This window comes from Mandrillus leucophaeus, unplaced genomic scaffold, assembly GCF_000951045.1.
Source record: "Mandrillus leucophaeus isolate KB7577 unplaced genomic scaffold, Mleu.le_1.0 Scaffold13, whole genome shotgun sequence".
In the NCBI taxonomy this organism is placed as follows: domain Eukaryota; kingdom Metazoa; phylum Chordata; class Mammalia; order Primates; family Cercopithecidae; genus Mandrillus; species Mandrillus leucophaeus.
In genome coordinates this window covers 3,686,726-3,707,403 of record NW_012101254.1, presented here as the reverse complement: position 1 = coordinate 3,707,403, position 20,678 = coordinate 3,686,726, and the positions used below count along the sequence as shown (strand labels likewise).

The 20,678-nt window shown below is 38.6% G+C and overlaps 1 protein-coding gene across 7 annotated transcripts in view; it reads left to right on the top strand.

The window, feature by feature from the left end:
- The window catches only part of BRE (brain and reproductive organ-expressed (TNFRSF1A modulator)), a 512,734-nt gene that overhangs the window by 183,740 nt on the left and 308,316 nt on the right, over positions 1 to 20,678 (top strand). For all 7 annotated transcript variants that reach the window (XM_011972582.1, XM_011972586.1, XM_011972584.1 and 4 more), the window contains one exon: positions 2,364 to 2,438. In XM_011972582.1, the coding sequence (XP_011827972.1) occupies positions 2,364 to 2,438 (75 nt within the window). The remainder of the gene's footprint in view (positions 1 to 2,363; positions 2,439 to 20,678) is intronic.

Sequence of the window (20,678 nt, the reverse complement as noted above, 5' to 3'; positions counted from 1 at the left end):
CTTGTGATCCACCTGCCTTGGCCTCGCAAAGTGCTGGTATTACAGGCGTGAGCCACTGCGCCTGGCCTGGAGCATGTATTCTTTCATGAGTGGTCCTTCTTCTGTAGCACTGTACACAGCGCTAAGGGAAGACTTTTCTGTCTTTCCTTCTACACCCCCAAACTCTCATTGGGCTAGGCGTCCGTCTTAGAAGCTCCCATTTAACTCTATGCTGTTATTGTTGCCTCTACACTTACCCCTTTCAAAGTATGACCCCTTGTACTTAAAAACAGACATTTTTAGGTTTAGCTGTGTCTTGTTCCAAAGAACCACACTTACCAGAGTATGTTAGTTTTAGAGTCATCTAGGAGCTTAACATAATACCAAAACCACACCTTTTGGTAATCTTGGACTATAACAGAAGGCAAGAATTATAATAGGATCTCACAAACCTTCTCCCACCCACCATGATGAGCTATTTGTAGATCCTTAGTGGCTCTTAAGTATTCTCCCAAGTGCTGAGTTGTGAGTAGCCTGCACATAATGGCATTCAATACTGAGAATAGCTACTCAGCTCTGAGCATCCATCCTGTTTCTCACCATTGGCATTCCTGGTGGCACAGTGGCTTCTGTCACTCTCTCTGGCTTGCCTCAGCTTTGATTCTGTCCATTCAATTCCCATTCCCACCTTGTCTGTCACAGGTTTAGGCTTATGGTAGTGAAGAAATGCTCTCTCCTTAGCCAGAGGTTGGTGTAAGTTAAAAGATGTTGTGAGCGGTAAAACAAACAACATTTAGGCAGATATTAATTATTATTATTATCTTCAGAGCTCAAGGTTTATATTTCTGTCTGTATTTTCAAGGTTTTAGATCAGAGTTTTAAAATTAGGGCCATAACCTTTTTTGTTTTTTGAGATGGAGTTTCACTCTTGTTGCCCAGACTGGAGTGCAGTGGTGCAATATCGGCTCACTGCAAACTCTGCCTCCCAGGTTCAAGTGATTCTCTTGCCTCAGCCTCTTGAGTAGCTGGGACTATAGGCACATGCCACCACACCTGACTAATTATTGTATTCCTTAGTGAAGATGGGGTTTTACCATGTTGGCCAGGCTGGTCTCAATGTCCTGACCTCAGGTGATCTGCCTGCCTTGGCCTCCCAAAGTGCTGGGATTACAGGCATGAGCCACCATGCCCAGGCAAGGGCCAGAACCTTGAAGCCACTTGCTAGGGTGTTTGTAGAAATTGTCTAAAGTGCTATCTATGCATGTGTGCCTAGGTGCATTCATCCACCCACTCATAAAAATATTTGTAAACGCTTGCCACGTTTTAAGATGTGTTTGCGGGAGTTTGTGCTGCTCATTTTTTAAAGAGTGGGAACTCTTTGGTAGTTACAATATGAAAAGGATGGACATCCACTCTGAGTAGTTCTGGATCATTTGTGGAGTTCTTTTTTCAAATATGTCTAAGTAAAACACACTATGTCAAAATGCCAGGCTGAGCTGCACACTTGCGGTGAGACAGGATGGAAGACCGAGGATTCCACCAGGTCAGGACACATCTTGGTTGCCTTTGCAGAGGTTCTCTAGCACCGCTAGATCTCTGCATGACCTAGTTGGAAAAGTCCTCCTCTAGACTATGACAAAGTTAAAAAAAAAAAAAAAAGTGATTCCCTAGGCTTTCCTATCATAAAAATTGAGAGGCAAACGTTTTTCTTTTAAATGAGTTTTCTGTTTTAGCAAATAAAAGTCATTATTTATAGCTTAGTTAAATGTTTTAAATCGCCAAACCTCTGTACCTCTTTTCTATAGAGATCAGTTCATGGAGGGAGTTAGGAAAAAACATCAGTTAATGATAATGATATAGTGGACTCTCAGGAGATGGGAAACTTATTTTGAATACCCACTGCTAGGTAGAAGTTTGACCTTTGCAGGTACTTCCAGACATACTACAAAAAGGGTGGTAGTGTATGCCATCAGCTTTGTGGTTTATAAATATTAGTGATATGCTCTGAATGCTTTAATAAAAAAACAAATGAATCAAAGGGGTAGGTCTGTCTTTATTGTTTGGGATTAAAAAATAATCATACATTTGTATATTCTTTTCATGCTTTTAAGAAACAAAAAGGCAATACTGCTACATTATAATTTTATTGTACATTTAAAATGCAGATTTAAAAAATTCAAATTGTGCTTTTTAGTAACTAATAATTTAAGAACTCTTTTTGATCCTCCCCTACTTTTCCAACCTTCTTTTCTTGCCTAATGTTAGGAAAACCAAATTGAAGATGCCTGCATTTTGAACAGGTTGAACTTGTGGCCTTGGCTATAATTGTCACTTCATAATCTATTTTTGATTTTAATCTTATTATTATAACTTTCTTTTTACAGACTGGTGAATTTTCAGCTCGTTTCCTTTTGAAGTTGCCAGTGGATTTCAGCAATATCCCCACATACCTTCTCAAGGTAAAAATATATGATTATCAGTATGAGAATATAAGTGAGCTTTTTAAGTAATTATTTAACTCAATATTTGTATGACTGGTTTGTCAGCATTTTGTTCAGATGATGAATTCTACTAAAAATGTTTCTTACATGAAGTTCCATTGAGCTGTTTTGTTACCTAAAAGCTAAAATAGTAACTGTAAAAGTCATTTAGAAGTGAGTTTTCCATATAAAATAAAATTATTATAGGTGAATTAAATTTTGGGAAAAATCACTTTTATTTAATACGTTGTTGGAATGAAAGACTCTCATATCAATTATCTAATATGCAATATTAGTCACCACTCCATTCTACAAACACCCTGGCAAGTGCCTTCAAGGTTCTGGCCCTTGGTTGGGTGAGGTAGCTCACACCTGTAATCCCAGCTTTTTGGGAGGCTGAGGTGGGCGGATCACCAGAGGTCAGGAGTTTGAGACCAGCCTGGCCAACGTGGTGAAACCCCGTCTCCACTAAAAAAATACAAAAATTAGCCGGACATGGTGACAGGCGCCTGTAATCCCAGCTACTCAGGAGGCTGAGGCAGGAGAATTGCTTGAACCTGGGCGGCAGAGGTTGCAGTGAGCCAAGATGGAGCCACTGCACTCCAGCCTGGGTTATAGAGTGAGACTCCATCTCAAAAAACAAAAAACAAACAAACAAAAAAGATTTGGCTGGCCTCCCTCTGCACCGTATTTGAACCTGTGGTTCTTTAATTGCAATCTAGTGTAAGAAAAATTTCTACCTTCCTAATTTGATGTTGTTCAGAGAGTTAATGGTATTCATAACTGCCTAGAGAAAAGACAGAATCTTTGTACAAGTTTGCTTGCATGTTGTGCTAATCAATAAATAATAGTAGATGTTAATTCTGATAATGGTTATAAGTATGATTTAGTAGAATATAAACTATAAACCATAGAAAAGGTTAGGGAATTTTTTTTTAATACATTCCATCTTTGTGTTTTTTGGAGACATGGTCTTGCTCCGTCACCCAAGCTGGAGTGCAGTGGTGTGACCATAGCTCCCCCCAAGCTCAAGTGATCCTCCCACCTCAGCCTTCTGAGTAACTGGGACTGCAGGCATGCGCCACTGTGCCAAGCTAATTTTTTATTTTGTGTAGAGAAGGGGTCTCAGTGGTCCCCCCACCTCAGCCTCCCAAAATGTTGGGATTACAGGTGTGAGCCACTGTTCCTGGTCTATACAGTCCATCTAAAGAATAAAATTATTTTCTTTTTCTCTAAGTAAAACGTAAGAGTTTTGTAGTTCATTAAACTTTCAATTTTAGTTTCCAGTTGACTAGTTCTGCATTCTGTTCCCAAGGATTGTAAAGTCCAAGAAAGAATGGAAATCATCAATTTCTATCAGTTTCTCTACAGTCCGGTTGTGGAAAATATATATATATTAGATTTGTGATAACCAAGCATAATTAATTTGATTTTGGCAATTAGTGTGCTCTGTTAGACTAGTAAGCAGTCTTCTAAGAAACCCTTGTAGTGTATACTCAGGACCTCCTCCATGTATTCCAGTTAAAACTCTCTTTCAGCTCATTTAGAGCCAAGTTCAACAGCACATGAAAGTACATGATTTATATAATCACCTTAATCCACAATTTACAGTTCCAGTGCTTTTGTTTTAATTTATTGCGCCTTATCAGTTTCAGCAGTCTTCCTGTTTATTTGAAATTGATGTTGCCTCAGCTCATATTCTTGAAGGGTCGAAAAAAAAATGTTTATTGGCTCATAATCTCATATTTATCTCTTCAGCATCAAATTATCGTATTTTTGTTTTAAGAATTCTGACTTTATATGCTGTTCTTATTTTCCTTGCCAGTCAGTTAAGAGAAAGATGGAATCTATTTGCCAAAGCTGTAATATTGTTTAACCCCTGCATTACTGTGAAATAATGTCTCTTCTGTAGATAAAATATCTACATTGCAATACTAATGTCTTTCTGGATCTTTAGAGTTCATGCAAAAAGAGTAAAGCAACAACGACCAGAAAGGAGAAACTCTTGTATAACACAAAGCAACAACTGAAAAATCAAAAACAGAAAGCTACCAGCACACTAGAAACAATCCAGAATACTTGTTGAGGGTTTTAAGATGTATTTTCCTAAAGTTGTTGTAACATTTGGCTACGCTCTTCAAAGGAAGTTTGCCTTAGGAGCTGCTTTACATATTATTTGCATTTGGATGCTCCTCATCTAATTACTAGGCCTATAATTGATAGTCTAACTACAAAAGTAAACTTCCTGAATTCCTAGGGTTAGGATACTCTTCACCAGCATCAATATAGTTTTACCTTATCATTTCAAGCAAATAAAAATGAAGGTAGAACTTGAAAATATTGAGATAGCTTGGAGTTTGACTGCATACCCTGTTGATTTGCTACAGTGAAATTTCATTACACTATGATGAGGCCATCATCCACTCATAAGTTCATATTACCAGGTGTGCCTATTTTACCCACTAATAGAATTATTTTATGTTAAAATGAAAACTCCATTCAAGTGATATGATTTCCCTTAATATTGTATTGTAAATATATGTGGTTCTTACAGGTGATAGAGTAGGGAAAAGAGCATCTGAATGTCCTTGTGTGCTTAGATTATCTGATTCAATATTCAGTGATATGATTTCCCTTAATATTGTATTGTAAATATATATAGTTCTTACAGGGGATAGAGTGAATTTATTCTGAAGATGAAGCCTGATTTCAGAGTCTGAAATAACTTTTGGTTGAGGTAAATCAAAGGGTCAGATGAATCACTAACATAAACACGAAAAATATTTCTGTATTTGTTAGGATTCTTATTTTGCAGTTGGTAGAAATCCAGCGTGAGCTCATGTAGATCAGATGAGAAATTTCATACAAATCCTCTTCTTCTGTGGTCTGTATAGCAGGAAACAGTCCATACTTAGTACTCTACAGATCAGGCATAGACCAACTGTCTTATATCTGTTCCACTGGGCTCAGTTGTATACCCCTGAACTTCTCAACTGCTGTGTTTATGGGGAGAAATCGTGGTCCTAGCATAAAAAGGAGATTACAGAAATGATCAAAGTGCAAGTATTCTCTACAGTTACTGAATCGAAGAAAGATGATTTTATAATTATATACTTTCTCTTAACAAACAGCTAGTCATTAGATGCTGCTGCTCTTAATTTTCTTAGAGTGTGATGAAAAGTGCTGTATGTGTATTCCTGTCTTTATTTTTGTCCTGAGAATTAGTGAACTTAACAACATGATGCTAAGAAGGCTGTGTTTTTGTTTTTGCTTCTGTTTTCTGTAAAACCATACTCCATAGAGAAGTAGCTAAAGAAAAGGTTTGAATTGTCTACTAACATTTTTATTCTCTGAACAAGAAGCTCAGAAACTAAGAATACAGTATTTTAGGGGAGAGGAGAGGCTTACTTGTAAATATGATGTGTGTTTGAATTGGTCACTTAAAATAATGAGCCCGTTTTATACAGAAGACAGTGAAGTTAAAAATCCTAGAGCTAGAAACCCCTTCAGTACCATCATACAAAAATATGGAGGCAAATTATTGGATCCCACTGAACTGGAGGGTTAAATAGCAACTATTTCCTGCTGATAGTGGATGGGGCAAATATAACTGTGCAAAGAAAATCAACATTAACTTTTTTTTTGTTGGGTGAGAAAAGACTGTACTGTTTATGTAGGCTAAATTGTTGTTGGAGTATCTCTAAACTAGAAATCATTGAGCCCTAGCCCAGGTTAGAAGTAGGGCTGTAACCAATTTACTATGACTGAAGTACTTGGACTTTTATTGGCATTATTTAACATCACACACTGAGCCCATTCATCCTGATGGATTGCACGTAGCAATTTAGTTCCACTGTGGAATTCGAATCTTGACACTACAGGGAAATTAATTGAATGTGAAAAAGCTAAAATAGGTTATTTATACAAGAGATGAAGCTCTCATCCTTCTTCTGAAGTCACTGTGGCTGTAGTGATCAGTCAGGGCACAGTCAGTGCAGAGCCCAGGTCACTCTGCCCAGCAGAGGCAGAAAGCAGGAATTCAGTTCAGGGTGTCTAGATTTGTTCAGGAGCCTAGGATAGGCAGAGAGTTGTGAATATCTAACTATACAATGGTCTAAGCAGATCACTAACATGGAAGAGAGCATCTGAATGTCCTTGTGTGCTGAGGTTATCTGATGTAGGAGCAGCCTCCTCAGCCTGATGCTGGCTAGCAGGTTACCTACTTAGAGTCAGTCTGCTTTCTAATCAAACCTAGTAGCAAACGGAGCCAGGCAAGTACTGAAAAGGGAGTGAATCTGACTAGATACAATACAAAAGGAAATGGTAGGGACTGGAGTGAACTAGCATGTACCTGCTTCATCTAAAGGCAGCAGCTGCTATACGGCTACAGAGTTGTTTTCCATTTGATAATCTGGGGCCTGGTGTTGCCAGATATCCAGATGTTATTAAAAGGAGCCCAGAATCTCAGGGCTTGTTGTTGTTGTTGTTCATATGAAAAACGACTATCTTTGAAGTAAAAGCAATGATAGCTATTGTTTACAAACACTGTGCAAGAACACTTGTATGTCTTGGCCATGGCCTGTGGGTGAATTTGTGACTCTTGCTCTAAAATCTAACCGTCTTGTACCGGTGGATGGCAGCAGGCTTTTCTTTACTTTCCTGGATTTATACTATGCCGTGTGGTATTCAGGGAGATCTTACTATGATCCAGTGGATAACAGAAGGAGAACCTTGAACTGGAGTTCCACTCAGTGTTCTGAGCAGCTTATCACAGCTGCAGCAGAGTACCTGGAATGAGTCTGGCTTGGTTTTTGAGTGCAGTACTGTGCAGAACACCTAAGTACTGATCTTGCCATAAAATGATACTGGGATTAGACAGACGACAGAAAGGAAAGTCAAGCATAATCATTGTCCTCAGAGACCTTATAATATAATTGATAAGTTAACATTTACTAATAAATAGTGAAGTGTTAACTTGTACGCTACCTGCCCAGTAGGCTTTTAAAAAGAGTGAGATTGTTATAGATTGGAATGATTAGGTCATAAAACATTTATGACCAAGTTTGGGCATTAGCTAGACCTGGAAGTGGCATATCTTTCCAAGGCTGGAAGGGGAGGAGGAACAGATCAGGGATGGATAATCATGCAGTCAGCAGTGGGACTGTGTGGACATACTTGATTTGGGGAGTAGGTAGTAATCTAGGTTGCAAGAGAAATTTCCTGCAAGAGACTACTGAGAGATAAAACCAAAAAAAAAATGTTGAGAAGATACTGAATGCTGGGAGATTGATTAGACTTCATTTAGCAGGTAGTCTTAATCCCCTTATAACTAGGTTATCATGGTAAGAGCTTCCTCTTTTATTTCCTTGGCCCCATTCTCTTCAGTGCCCAGTCTTCATGCAGTATTACTGTTAGTCTCCTGTAGCGTTTCCCAAAACGAGTAATACTTACTTGTTGGATGCTGCTTCTAGAGCCCATTCTCCCGTGCAGTGCTGTTTTATGCAGCTTCCCAAAATGTGCGTTCAGTCTCAGAAAGGCAGCCATCCGCAGTGTCCTTCCAGTGCTTTGAGAATTCCTGGTGCTGTCACTTTGCTCATGCTCTTCTTTCTGGCTCTGAAATTCCTACTCTTTCATCTTTTTCTGGAGAATTCACTTAATTGACATAAAAATAAGGAGAAGTCCAAAAAAATTCAATTACTTGCCCAAGACTGTGTTTATTTAGAGGTATTGACAGAATATCTCATTTTAATTATTGGCAGCTAGAATGAGAGAGGTGCTAAAAGGTCCAGGTGGAAGAGAAGCAGGATAATGAAACCAAAGTGAACCTTTTGAAGGAGGAAGTTTTGCACACAACTATGGAGACACCTGAATTTGGAGAATCCAATGGAAGAGAATTGTCGTATGTAGAATGACAGCAGGAGCTCAGAGTCATAAAGGTCAAGGTGTGGGTTTTTTTTTTTTTTTTGAAATGGAATTTTGCTCTTGTTGCCCAGGCTGGAGTATAGTGGCACCATCTCGGCTCACTGCAACCTCCGCCTCGCAGGTTCAAGCGATTTCTTTACCTCAGCCTTCTGATTAGCTGGGATTACAGGCTCCCGCCACCACGCCCAGCTAATTTTTTGTGTTTTTAATAGAGAGGGGAGTTTGCCACATTGGGCAGGCTGGTCTTGAACTTCTGACCTCAGGTGATCTGCCCACCTTGGCCTCCCAAGGTACTGGGATTGCAGACATGAGCCACCGTGCCTGGCCAAGTCAAGGTTTTAAAATGTTCATGATGAAGGAAATACTCAAATCCGTTAAAAGAACTAGAACCAAGAAAAACAGCATTTGAATTGGTGAGGATGATAGAGATGGTGAGAGTAGAGAGAACACTTTCAGTAGGATGACCAGAATAGAGGCCAGATTGTTGGTGTCATGAGGATATGAATGATTAGAAAATATACTCTGTGGGTATCTGACAAAATGAATTTTGGAAATGGGATGGAAACTTGAAGAACTGAAATGATCAAGTGAAATTATTAAGAAGAAACAACTAAAATGATAGCATGCTAGCATAGAGAAGGTTTTTGTTTTTGTTTTTGTTTTTTTTTCAATAGACAGAGTCTTGCTCTGTCGCCCAGGCTGGAGCGTAGTGGCATGGTCTCGGCTCAGTGCCACCTCCACCTCTGGGATTCAGGCATCTGGGATTCAGGCAATTCTCATACCTCAACTTCCCCAGCAGCTGGGATTACAGGCATGTGCCACCATCCCTGGCTAATTTTTGTATTTTTAGTAGAGATGGGGTTTCATCATGTTGGCCAGGCTGGTTTCAAACTCCTGACCTCAAATGATCTGCCTGCCTGGGTCTCCCAAAGTGTTGATATTATAGGCGTGAGCCACCGCACCCGACCTTAATCATAGAGAAGGTTTCTTAAGAAGTTGTTTTAATTCGTGATATGCTTAAATATGATAATTATATCGATGTTCTCTCCTGGAAAAGTTTAAAGGAAATTTTGCCTGGAAAAACCCATTTCAAGTGGTGCTGTCATTCTTTTATATAGTTAAGAGAAATAGGTAATGGCATGAGTGTTAAAAAAACAAAGTGTGTGTATGACAGTCACATTTTGTGACTTGCCATTAAAGATTGAAAAAGTTGGCAGAGTTTTGAAATTTCTCATTCTTCTCATCTGCCCTTAGGAACAGGGGAGGATTTGGCATTCTCTGCACCCAGAAGAACATTAGACTGATTAACGTTACTGGAATTTTTTTGTGGATGAATTCTTGCATTGTCTTACTATTTGTAAATGCTTGAAGCCCGTTTAGCATTACATGTTTGCTAGAAAGGAAACTGGTAATTGCCCCCAAATATTCTCTTTATTTAAAATCCAGCAAGCTTGTTAGGGTGGTATGTATTGATTATAATTCTTTTTCAGCACATGTAAGATAGAAATACTGAAAAGCCTCTGATTCTGATAAGAATATATAAATTCAAAGGCTGACCTTACAAGTTTTTCTCTAAACCACACATTAAATAACTCCTCTGAATTTGAGACTTTTTAGTTCAGGGAATTTTTTGGATTCAGTAAAGTCACACTTAATAATCAGCTTTTAGAGAGAAAGACTGCTTTAGCACAGTTTTGTGAAATCTGGCTTTAAAGCAAAATAGTCATCTGGTACTTGAAGGGCCATAAAGAATTCACACAGAATCCTCATCTTCTTATCTTAAAGGAAATAATTTCTGTCTAATCAAATAGGAGTGGTCATACTTTTCTAAAAGTAGGAAGGAGTACCGGGAAGACAGTGCCATAAAAGTAGGGTGCTGTTTACTCCTGTAATAAGACTGATTTATCCTTGCTTAATTTGAGCCAAAATTTGCATTTGAGACTTAATCACAAAGAAAGCAGTGAGATGGTCTGAACACTCAGCAGGGAACTTCTATCTCTTTTTAAGCAGTGGACCCATGGCTGCTCTCAGTGCCTCATCCTTGTTCCACCTCCCTTCTCTAGAGAGCAGGCAGGACTTAGGGAAAAATACACTCTAGTTCAGGGTCCAGCAGGCTTCTCTAAAGGGCAAGATAGTAAAATTTTAGACTTGTGTGCCATATGGTCTCTGTCACAACTACTCAACTCTGCTTTCATAGCATGAAAGCAGCTACAGACAATATGTAAATGAATGAGTGGCTGAGTTCCAATAAAACTTTATTTTCATGTTTGAGATGATGGATATGCTAATTACCCTGATCTGATCACTATACATTATGTGTATAGAAACATCACTATGTTTTTCGTGAATATGTACAGTTATTATTTGTCAATTAAAAATATGAACTTCTAAAAACAAAAGCAAAACAACCTTTATTTTTAAAATAAAGGATAAACCTTTATTTTTAAAGTAAAGGATAAACCTTTATTTTATCCAGCCCAGGCATTGGGCTGGATCTGGCCTGTAGGCAGTAGTTTCCCGATCCCTTTTCTAGATTATGGAGGGGAGTGTTTCTTCACAAAGACACCTGGTACATCATAAATAGATAAGTAAAGGGATTTGGCTCAGTGAGTGTCCATGGTTTTTATACCATGGTCTCTGTTTATGTTTGATTAGAACCTTCAACTCTGTTGAAGTATCCCTTCCTCTCTTTTTTTTTTTTTTTTTGAGACGGAGTCTCGCTCTGTCGCCCAGGCTGGAGTGCAGTGGCCGGATCTCAGCTCACTGCAAGCTCCGCCTCCCGGGTTTACGCCATTCTCCTGCCTCAGCCTCCCGAGTAGCTGGGACTACAGGCGCCCGCCACCTCGCCCGGCTAGTTTTTTGTATTTTTTAGTGGAGACGGGGTTTCACCATGTTAGCCCATGTTGGGATGGTCTCGATCTCCTGACCTCGTGATCCGCCCGTCTCGGCCTCCCAAAGTGCTGGGATTACAGGCTTGAGCCACCACGCCCGGCCCCCTTCCTCTCTTTCTCCCTCTTTTTTTTTTTAACCTTCCTTCTTTTATTCCATCTTCTCTCTTATTTTGAATAATCTATTAGTAACATAAAATTTACTGAATTATCTTCCCAGTCTTAGTTTCCCAAACTGTTAAAATGAGGTTAGCTATTATTATGGTCTGAAATGTTATACCCACCTTCCCCCAAATTTATATGTTGAAATCCTAATCCCCAAGGTGATGGTGTTAGGAGTTAGGACCTTTGGAGGTGATTCAGTTATGAGGGTGGGGCCCTGATGAATGGGATTAATACCCGTACAAAAGAAGCCCTAGAGGGCTAACGGGCCTGAGGACACAGTGAGAAGGCACCCTCTGTGAACCAGGAAACAGGCCCTCACCAGACACCACAGTTGCTGCTACCTTGATCATGGACCTCCCAGCTTCTAGTACTATAAGGAACAACTCTCTGTTTTTTTCACAGTTTATAGTATTTTGTTAGCTACACAGTTTATAGTATTTTGTTATGGCAACTGGAACTGACTAAGATAGCTAGGCATACCACACAGGATTGTTGGGACTATTAATGAGATAATAAACATGATGGTACTTAATACACTTCTGAGCTTGGTGCAGGTGCAGAATACAAATGGTTTTGATTTCATTAAATCATTTAATTTGTATTTCAAAGTATCGAATTTACTGTGGAACTAAGCACTATTCACAATAGCAAAAACATGGAATCAACCTAAATGCCCATCAGTGATAGACTGGATGAAAAAAATGTGGTACAAATGCACAAGGAAATACTGTACAGCCATAAACACAATGAGATCATGTCCTTTACAACAACAGTGATGGAGCTGGAGGACATTATCTTAAGGAAACTAACACAGGAACAGAATACCAAATACTGCATATTCTTACTCATTAGTGGGAGCTGAACTTTGAATATATGTGCATACAAAAAAGGGAACAGTAGCCACCAAGGCCTACCCTAGGGTGGAGGGTGAGAGGAGGGTGAGGATCAAAAAACTACCTGTCAAGTACTATGGTTATTACCTGAGTAACAAAATAAGCTGTATACCAAACCCTGTGGCATTTAATACACCTGTATAACAAACCTGCTGAACCCCTGAACCTACAATAGAAGTTTAAAAAAAAGAAGAAAAAATTTCATTGAAATTATGACAGAGTTACATTTACTACTTAGTTTTTCCTCTCTTCTGTTTTCCCTTACGTAGAATTCAAAACTTAAATTTTTGCTTGCCCTAAGTTTCCAAATATGATTTATGGTAATTGTGACAATGGTATATATATTTTCTTACTAAAAATGAAGAAGTCACAGGTAGTTTCTTGGAATGTAGATTGGGGTAAGCCATTATGGAAAACACAATGGAGTTTTCTAAAGAAATTTAAAATAGAACTACCAGTAATGCCTCTTCTGGGCATATAACCAAAGGAAATGAAATCACCACCTCATAAAGATCTCTGCACACCCATGTTCATTGCAGCTTTAGTCACAATAGCCAACATATGGAAACAACTTAGTTGTTCATCAGTGGTTGAATGGATAAGGAAACTGTGGTACATATACATTTTGAAATATTATTCAGTCCTAAAAAAGAATGAGATCTTGCCATTTGCCACCACATGGGCGAACCTGGAGGATGTGATGCTAAGTGAAATAAGCCAGACACAGAAAGAAAAATATTGCATGATCTCACTTGTATGTAGAATCTTAAAAAAAAATTCAAATATATGCAGAGAACAATACAGAGGTTACCATGGGCTGGGGGAGGTGGTGAGTGGAGAATGGGAAGAGGTAGGATACATCTTCTGTGTACATCAGAGGGTGTGAAGAGCACCTGTGTAGGATGGACAAGTCTGGCACTCTAATGTGCAACAGGACTACAGGTTATAAAATTGTACCATATATGGAATTCATGCTAAATGAGTAGATTTCAGCTGCTCTGGCCATAAAAACAAAACCAAAAAATGGGTATGTGAGATGATGGATATATTAATTTCCTTCACTGTAGTAACCTTTTTATTGTCTGTATATGTATCCCATAACATCAGGTTGTATGCCTTAAATATACACAATAAAATTTATTTTTTAAAAAAGAGAGCCTTCCTCCTTTGGCTTTCTTTTATTGTTTTACAGTTTATTTAAATTTTTTTATGATGTGCTTCTTTACTTTTTTCAAAATTTCAATTTTAGAATGTAAGTGTGTCTCAACAGTTGACCTGCTTTGCTACCCTGTCCCCATTTATCGTGGTTGTCATTTAAGTACAGTCTATTGTAACATGAATTACTTCGTTCACAATTGGTAAATAGTAGAAGCCTGTCAGTATAATGCAAAAGCAGCCATGCTTACAGTTGATTTTTCGCTACCACATTAATTATTTTGACCACTAGATAATAGCAGCTAAATGCAAAGTACACTAATACAGATGAACATAGCAAGCTTTGGAGGCATATTGTATTATTTATTGTATCACTTATTATTAGAAATATAGCATCTTAAGTACATTAATATTTACTGAAATTATTTTGGTTTTCGTCAGTGCTGTGCTTACAAAGTTGTGCAGGCCTTAAGTGGTCTATATTTTCCTCATAAGTCTCTTATTTTTAGTTTGTAATTTACTAGAATGCAATTTTTAAGGAATGCATATATCATATTATAGCAGCAACACTTGTATTTTAAAACTTATAGGCTAGGCATTCTTAGTCCTTTACACTTTCCATATATGTCGCAGGTTTTTAAATCCTTCTCCATCTTCATACTTCTCTTTAGGGAGCGTTCCAGATTGCCAGCATCTCTCTTAAACTGTGGTGCCCAAAAATAAACTCCAGGGAGGGTTGATCAGGTCAGTGTTTGTTAAAACTCTGAGCATCAACATTAATAAGTACTTACTGAGTTTGTAAAAGACCATACTTCCTTGCCTTACTAATCCAGTTTTAAGCAGTTGGTTTTTCTAAGCCAACGTGTAGACTTAATCCCTTCATACCAGCTTTTTGGATTTGTCCTATTTTTTTCAGTCTGTTTATGAGGGAAGTCTTGCAACCTATGATCCAGAAAGGGAAGTGTGGATTGGAACCAGGTAGCACAGAGAGGTTAACAGGAATTATGGGATGTGATCACTACAGGTGACCATTTTTTAAATCTGGAACTACTTTTCTCTCTGGTAGTGTTTTCTTCACCCACATCTTAAAGGTGCCACCTGGCACCTGACAGAGGTTGTGCCAGTTTGTTTCTGTCATCTGTTCTTATTACTCCATTTTCATCAATCAGCAGACCTACAACTCAAATAAAGGTAAAAACTGATTAGTGGTGTAAGGTGACTATACAGGTTATAGTGCAATGCATGTTAGGATAATGCTTAATTATTAAGAAAAGTACAAAGTTTAGTTGGTTGGTGAGAGAAGATTACACCTGGCTGGGAAAAAAAAACCTTTATAAAGGAGGTGACATTTGGAATGGCCTTGAAAGACTTGGTTTTGATAAAGAGAAGCTAGACAGGCCAGGCACGGGGGCTCACGCCTGTAATCCCAGCACTTTGGGAGGCCAAGGTGGGAGGATCACGAGGTCAGGAGATCGAGACCATCCTGGCTAACACAGTGAAACCCCGCCTCTACTAAAAATACAAAAAAATTAGCCGGGGGTGGTGGCGGGCGCCTGTAGTCCCAACTAATCGGGAGGCTGAGGCAGGAGGATGACGTGAACCCGGGAGGTGGAGCTTCCAGTGAGCCAAGATCGTGCCCCAGCACTCCAGCCTGGATAATAGAGCGAGACTCCATCTAAAAAAAAAGAAAAAAAAAAGCTAGACGGAAAGAACAAGCATTTTTTCAGGTGGCAGCAGTAGCACAGTTGGAACACAGTTAACAGTCCAGTTGGGTTAAGTCGTAGAACTTGTGTACAAAGTAGTGGGAGATAAGAAAGGAAAGGCATTTTAAAGACATGATAATACAGCCTGAAATACTTGACTCAAATTTTAGTCATTATTTTTGAACAGGTTAGTACTACAATTGGGATTGTATTTAGGAAGAGAAATCTGCCAGAAACATAATATAAAATGATGGAGAGGAGGAAGGAGGAAATGAGGCTAGACCTTGGATCCAGACGTGTTACCACAGTCAGGGTTCAAGGTGATAGAAAACTTAATATCAAGGCTTCAGGTGACACATGTTTTAGATTTGCTGAAGTGTATGTAATATATATACATTGTATAATTTTATATACCAGCTGGGGCAAGTGGTCACTTAGTGATTAACCTGGGAAAGTAGGGGAGAGGAAAGGTACCAGAACCTTCTAGCCAGTGCTACCCAAAGTGCATCAGTTTTGGTTCTTGATGAAACAAGCACAGCATTGAGAGGGTTTAGAAACATTAAAAGCCGTTGACAGAATGATCATGTATCTGTTGAATCTAATGATAGAAATGTTGGGTTTGTATTTTGTATGTGTTTTAAAAGATTTCTTTTTCTAGTAATTCACTTTTAATGTATTTTACAAATCTGTGAGTCGGTGATGGATTAGAAAGAAACGAACAACAACTGCTCCTTCACGTGAATGGTTTGAGAACCATTATTTGAGCCCACCCTACGCCTTCTGTAGCTGCTGGTTGCCATTGCCTCCCTTATCCTGGGATGCAGCAGTCTGAGGTGTCTCTGAGGTTTTTTGGTTTTATTCTTTTTGCCTAGCTGAGTTTTACAATCATTGTCACCCAGCACGCCCCTCCTTTTTATTTTTATTTATACATACATTTCTAGGATTTGGCATAGGAGAAGCCCTTGACTTGAATGACGTTTAATACAGAACTAGAAGAGAGGGATTTTTTATTTTATAAAATATTTTAAAACATATTTTAACAGTACACACATACCTTGATCTAGTTTAATGACAATATAATGTCACAAAGGGATCTACCCTCTCCTTCATTTTTCTGAAGATCCATTTTCTTCCTTGTATCTGTTTGTTGCAGATTTGTTTTCATATTATGATCATATTATATAGTTGGGATGTGGGAAACCCAGAAATAAGGTTGGTGTTTCTCCTTGTTCCAGGATTGCTCATAAGCAGTTTGGCTCTCTTGAAGCAGGATGGGATATGATTTAGATTTGTCAAACTTTGTGTTAACTCTAGAAAGTACTCTGCAATGCCTTCAGTGTCTGTTCAACATGTGAGTACTTCATGAAAATACTCTTTAGCAGAAGATCCTGGAATATTGATAGTGTTGGCATTCTTAGTCTCTTTTCCATAGACCAGCACCTCACAAATATGGTCCAAGGACTGCTGGTATTTCCAGGACTGTTTCAGAGAGTACACGAGGTTAAAAACTATTTTCAAAATAAAATTAAGAATTTCCATACCTCATGAGTGAATGGTGGAGTTTTCCAGAGGCTACATGGTGTGTTATGTCATCACTCTGATAGCCAAGGCCACATTTGCTTGTGTGTTCTTGCATTTTAGAAATTTTCTCAGATTTTACTGAAGTTTATTCAAGAAGAAGTAGATTATCTGAATAGCCTTGTGTCTATTATAGTTAAATATGTTTCCACAATGAAAACTTTAGGCACAGATGACCTCCCTGGTAAATTCCACCAGTCATTTAAAGAAGAAATAATACAGAAAATCTTTTGGGAAATTGAAAAAGGGTGAATGATTTCTAACTTGTTCTGTGAGGACAGCATTACTTGATAACAAAAATCAGGCAAAGATATTACAAGAAAAGAAAACTCCAGATGCAGCTGTCTCATAAACACAGGTGCAAAATTTGAAATAAAATTTTAACAAACTCAAAAGAATGATATATAAAAAGGATGATACATTATGAACAAGTGGAGTTTATCCCAGGAATGTAAGGTAGGCTGAATGTTCAAAAATCAACAATACAACTAATTGTATTAACAAACTAAGAAAGAAAAGTCATGTGATTATCTCAATAGACACAGAAAAAACATTTGACAAAATTGAACACCCATTCCTGATAAAAACTCTCAGGAATCTAGGAATGGAAAGGAACTTCCTCAACCTGATAAAAGTACATCTATGAAAATCCTGTAATCAGTATCATACTTGATGGTAAAAGACCAAATACTTTCTCTCTAAGATTAACAAGGCAAAGATGTTTACTCTCACCAGTTCTATTCACTATTGGGGGGCCTGGCCAGTGCAATAAAGCAAGAAAAAGGAATAACATTTAGAGTAGAAAGAAGTAAAACTATCTTTTCACAGATGATATTGTTGTCTATGTCAAAAAGACGAAGGAAATTACAAAAAAGCTTCTAGAACTAATAAGTGAATTTTGTAATGTTGCAGGATACAGGGTCAATATATAAAAATCAATTATATTTCTATAGGCTAACAAGTAAATAAAATTTGATATTTTAAAGATATCATTTATAATGACATCAAAATTATGAAATATTTAGAGATAAATCTAAGAAAAGATATGAAAGACTTTTATGCTGAAAACTACAAAATGTTGCTGAGAGAAACTAATGAAGATCTAAACAAATAGATATGTCATGTTCACATGTTGGAAGACTTAATCTTGTAAGATATCAGTTCTTCCTAAATTGGCATATAGATCTGGCACAATTCTAGCAAGTTGAAATCTCAGCAGAAATTGTAAAAATTGACAATCTGATTCTAAAATTTATTTTGAAATACCAAGGACCTAGAATAGCCTAAACAATTTTGCAAAAGAAGAACAAAATTGGAGGACTCACATTCCCTGATTTCAAAGACTTGTTATAAAGCCACAGTAATCAAGACAGTGTGATGATGGTCTAGAAAAGAAAAATACACCAGTATAGATCATTGGAACAGAATAGAATATTCAGAAATAGATCCACACATATGTGGACAATTGATTGTTGACCAAGGTGCAAAGGCAATTCAGAGGAGAACAGATACTCTTTTCAACAAATGATGCTAGAACAATTGGATTTCTATATTAAAAAAAAGAGAGAAAAGGCTGGTCACGTGGCTCACGCCTGTAATCCCAGCACTTTGGGAGGCTGAGGCGGGTGGATCACGAGGTCAGGAGATCGAGACCATCCTGGCTAACACGGTGAAACTTGTCTCTACTAAAAATACAGAAAGTTAGCCAGGCGTGGTGGTGGGCGCCTGTAGTCCCAGCTACTCAGGAGGCTGAGGCAGGAGAATGGCATGAACCTGGAAGGCGGAGGTTGCAGTGAGCCGAGATCGTGGCACTACACTCAATCCTGGGTGACAGATTAAGACTCCGTCTCAAAAAAAAAAAAAAGAAAGTTCAATCCATGCCTTGAAAAGGCATATATGCCCATGTAAAGTTTAACTCAAAATGGATTATAGACCTAAAAGTAAAACCTGAAACTATACAACTTCTAGAAGAAAGCATGTGATAAAACCTCAATAATTTTTTTTTTAAACCTGAGTTCTAATTTCAGATATGCTAAATGTCAACAGAAATAGCACACATAAATAGGAGCACTTTGTGATTCTCATTACTTGTAAAAGGGAGTCCCAAACACTTTGAGAATGCTGCTGTAGACTTTATGGCCTGTTGTATTTCCTAGTAGATTCAAAACAGCATATAAACATTTCCAGGATTGTTGGCCAGGTGTGGTGGCTCACGCCTGTAATCCCAGCACTTTGGGAGGCTAAGGCAGGTGGATCACCTAAGTTCAGGAGTTCGAGACCAGCCTGGCCAACATGGCAAAACCCTGTCTCTACTAAAAATACAAAAATTAGCTGGGCATGCTGGCAGTGCCTGTAATCCCAGCTACTTCGCAGGCTGAGGCAGAAGAATTGCTTGAACCCAGAAGATGGAGGTTGAAGTGAGCTAAGATTGCACCACTGCATGCCAGCCTGGGTGACAGAGCAAGAGTCCATCTCAAACAAAACGAAACAACAACAACAACAACAACAAAACCCGGCCAGGCATGGTGGCTCACGCCTGTAATACCAACACTTTGCAAGGCTGAGGTGGGCGGATCATGAGGTCAGGAGATAGAGACCATCCTGGCCAACATGGTGAAACCCGGTCTCTACTAAAATACAAAAAATTAGCCTGGCATGGTGGTGCATGCCTGTAGTCCCAGCTACTCGGGAGGCTGAGGCAGGGGAATCACTTGAACCTGGGAGGTGGAGGTTGCAGTGAGCCAAGATCGCATCACTTCACTCCAGCCTGGCGACAGAGCAAGACTCCGTCTCAAAAAACCAAAAACCAAAAAAACACATTTCCAGGATTGTTACCTGCTTCATAAAACTTCTGCATTATCAGCAATGATACTTGTATTAAAAAGGCATCATCAGCTCACATCAATGTAGAGTAAAGCTGAAATCTTCACCAATTGCTCTTTGAAATCAGTCCTTCTTATAAGCTGCCAGCATCTAGGGCTTAGTATCATTGGTTTAGGACATTTGATGAACACTCAAGTGTAGAAATCTGAAGTGTTTATCCCCAGGGTTTCTAATGTCTACCATTCTGTGTTATGACTTACAGCCACTTAATGTCACCACTAGCATTTAGAGATAGACATTGGTCAGAATAAAAGACATCTCACAGCCACCCTCTGGCACGGTGGATGTTTGTTGTTTTGTCTGCCTAGCACGTCTCTTCCCCTTCTTCTTGTAGTAGCATCCCATGCCCATGTTCTTTTCTCTCCTTCATCCATGTGATTCTGCTAGGACTGTCTAGCACAGCTCCCCTGCTGCCTGGCAGGGGTTAGTTTAAGAACTGGATATATGATCTAAGCTTGCCCAGTCAGAGTCCTTCCTAGGACATTTACAAACTGAAGTAGGAAGGGAAAATCCTTTTCTTTTCTGAGATTTTTGTAAGCTCAAATTAAGTCCTGAACTATAAGCAGCTGTGTTTCTCATCGTGTGGGAAAAGACTCTAGATAGCACTGTCCAGTACCATTATAATGCAAGCCACATATGCAATTTAACATTTTCTAGTAGCCACATTGAAAGAACTAAAATGAAATAGGTGAAATTCATTTTAATAATGTTTTATTTAACCCATTGTACTCAAAATATCATTTCAACATATAATCAAAATTAAAATTGTTAATGACTCATTGTATATATACATATTTTGTGCCAAGTCTTTAAAATCCAGTGTGTTTACCCTTTACCACCTCTCAGTTCAGACTAGTCACATTCTAGGTACTCAGTAACCACATTTGGCTAGTGACTGCCATATTGGACAGTGTAGCTGTACACAGTGAGAATGAAGGACGCCAACATGGAAAATGATGAGTGATAAAGATTTAGAGAGAAAGAGTACTGTCAGTGGTGAGATTTTTGGTTTTGGTCCTTGAGGTTTGAGAA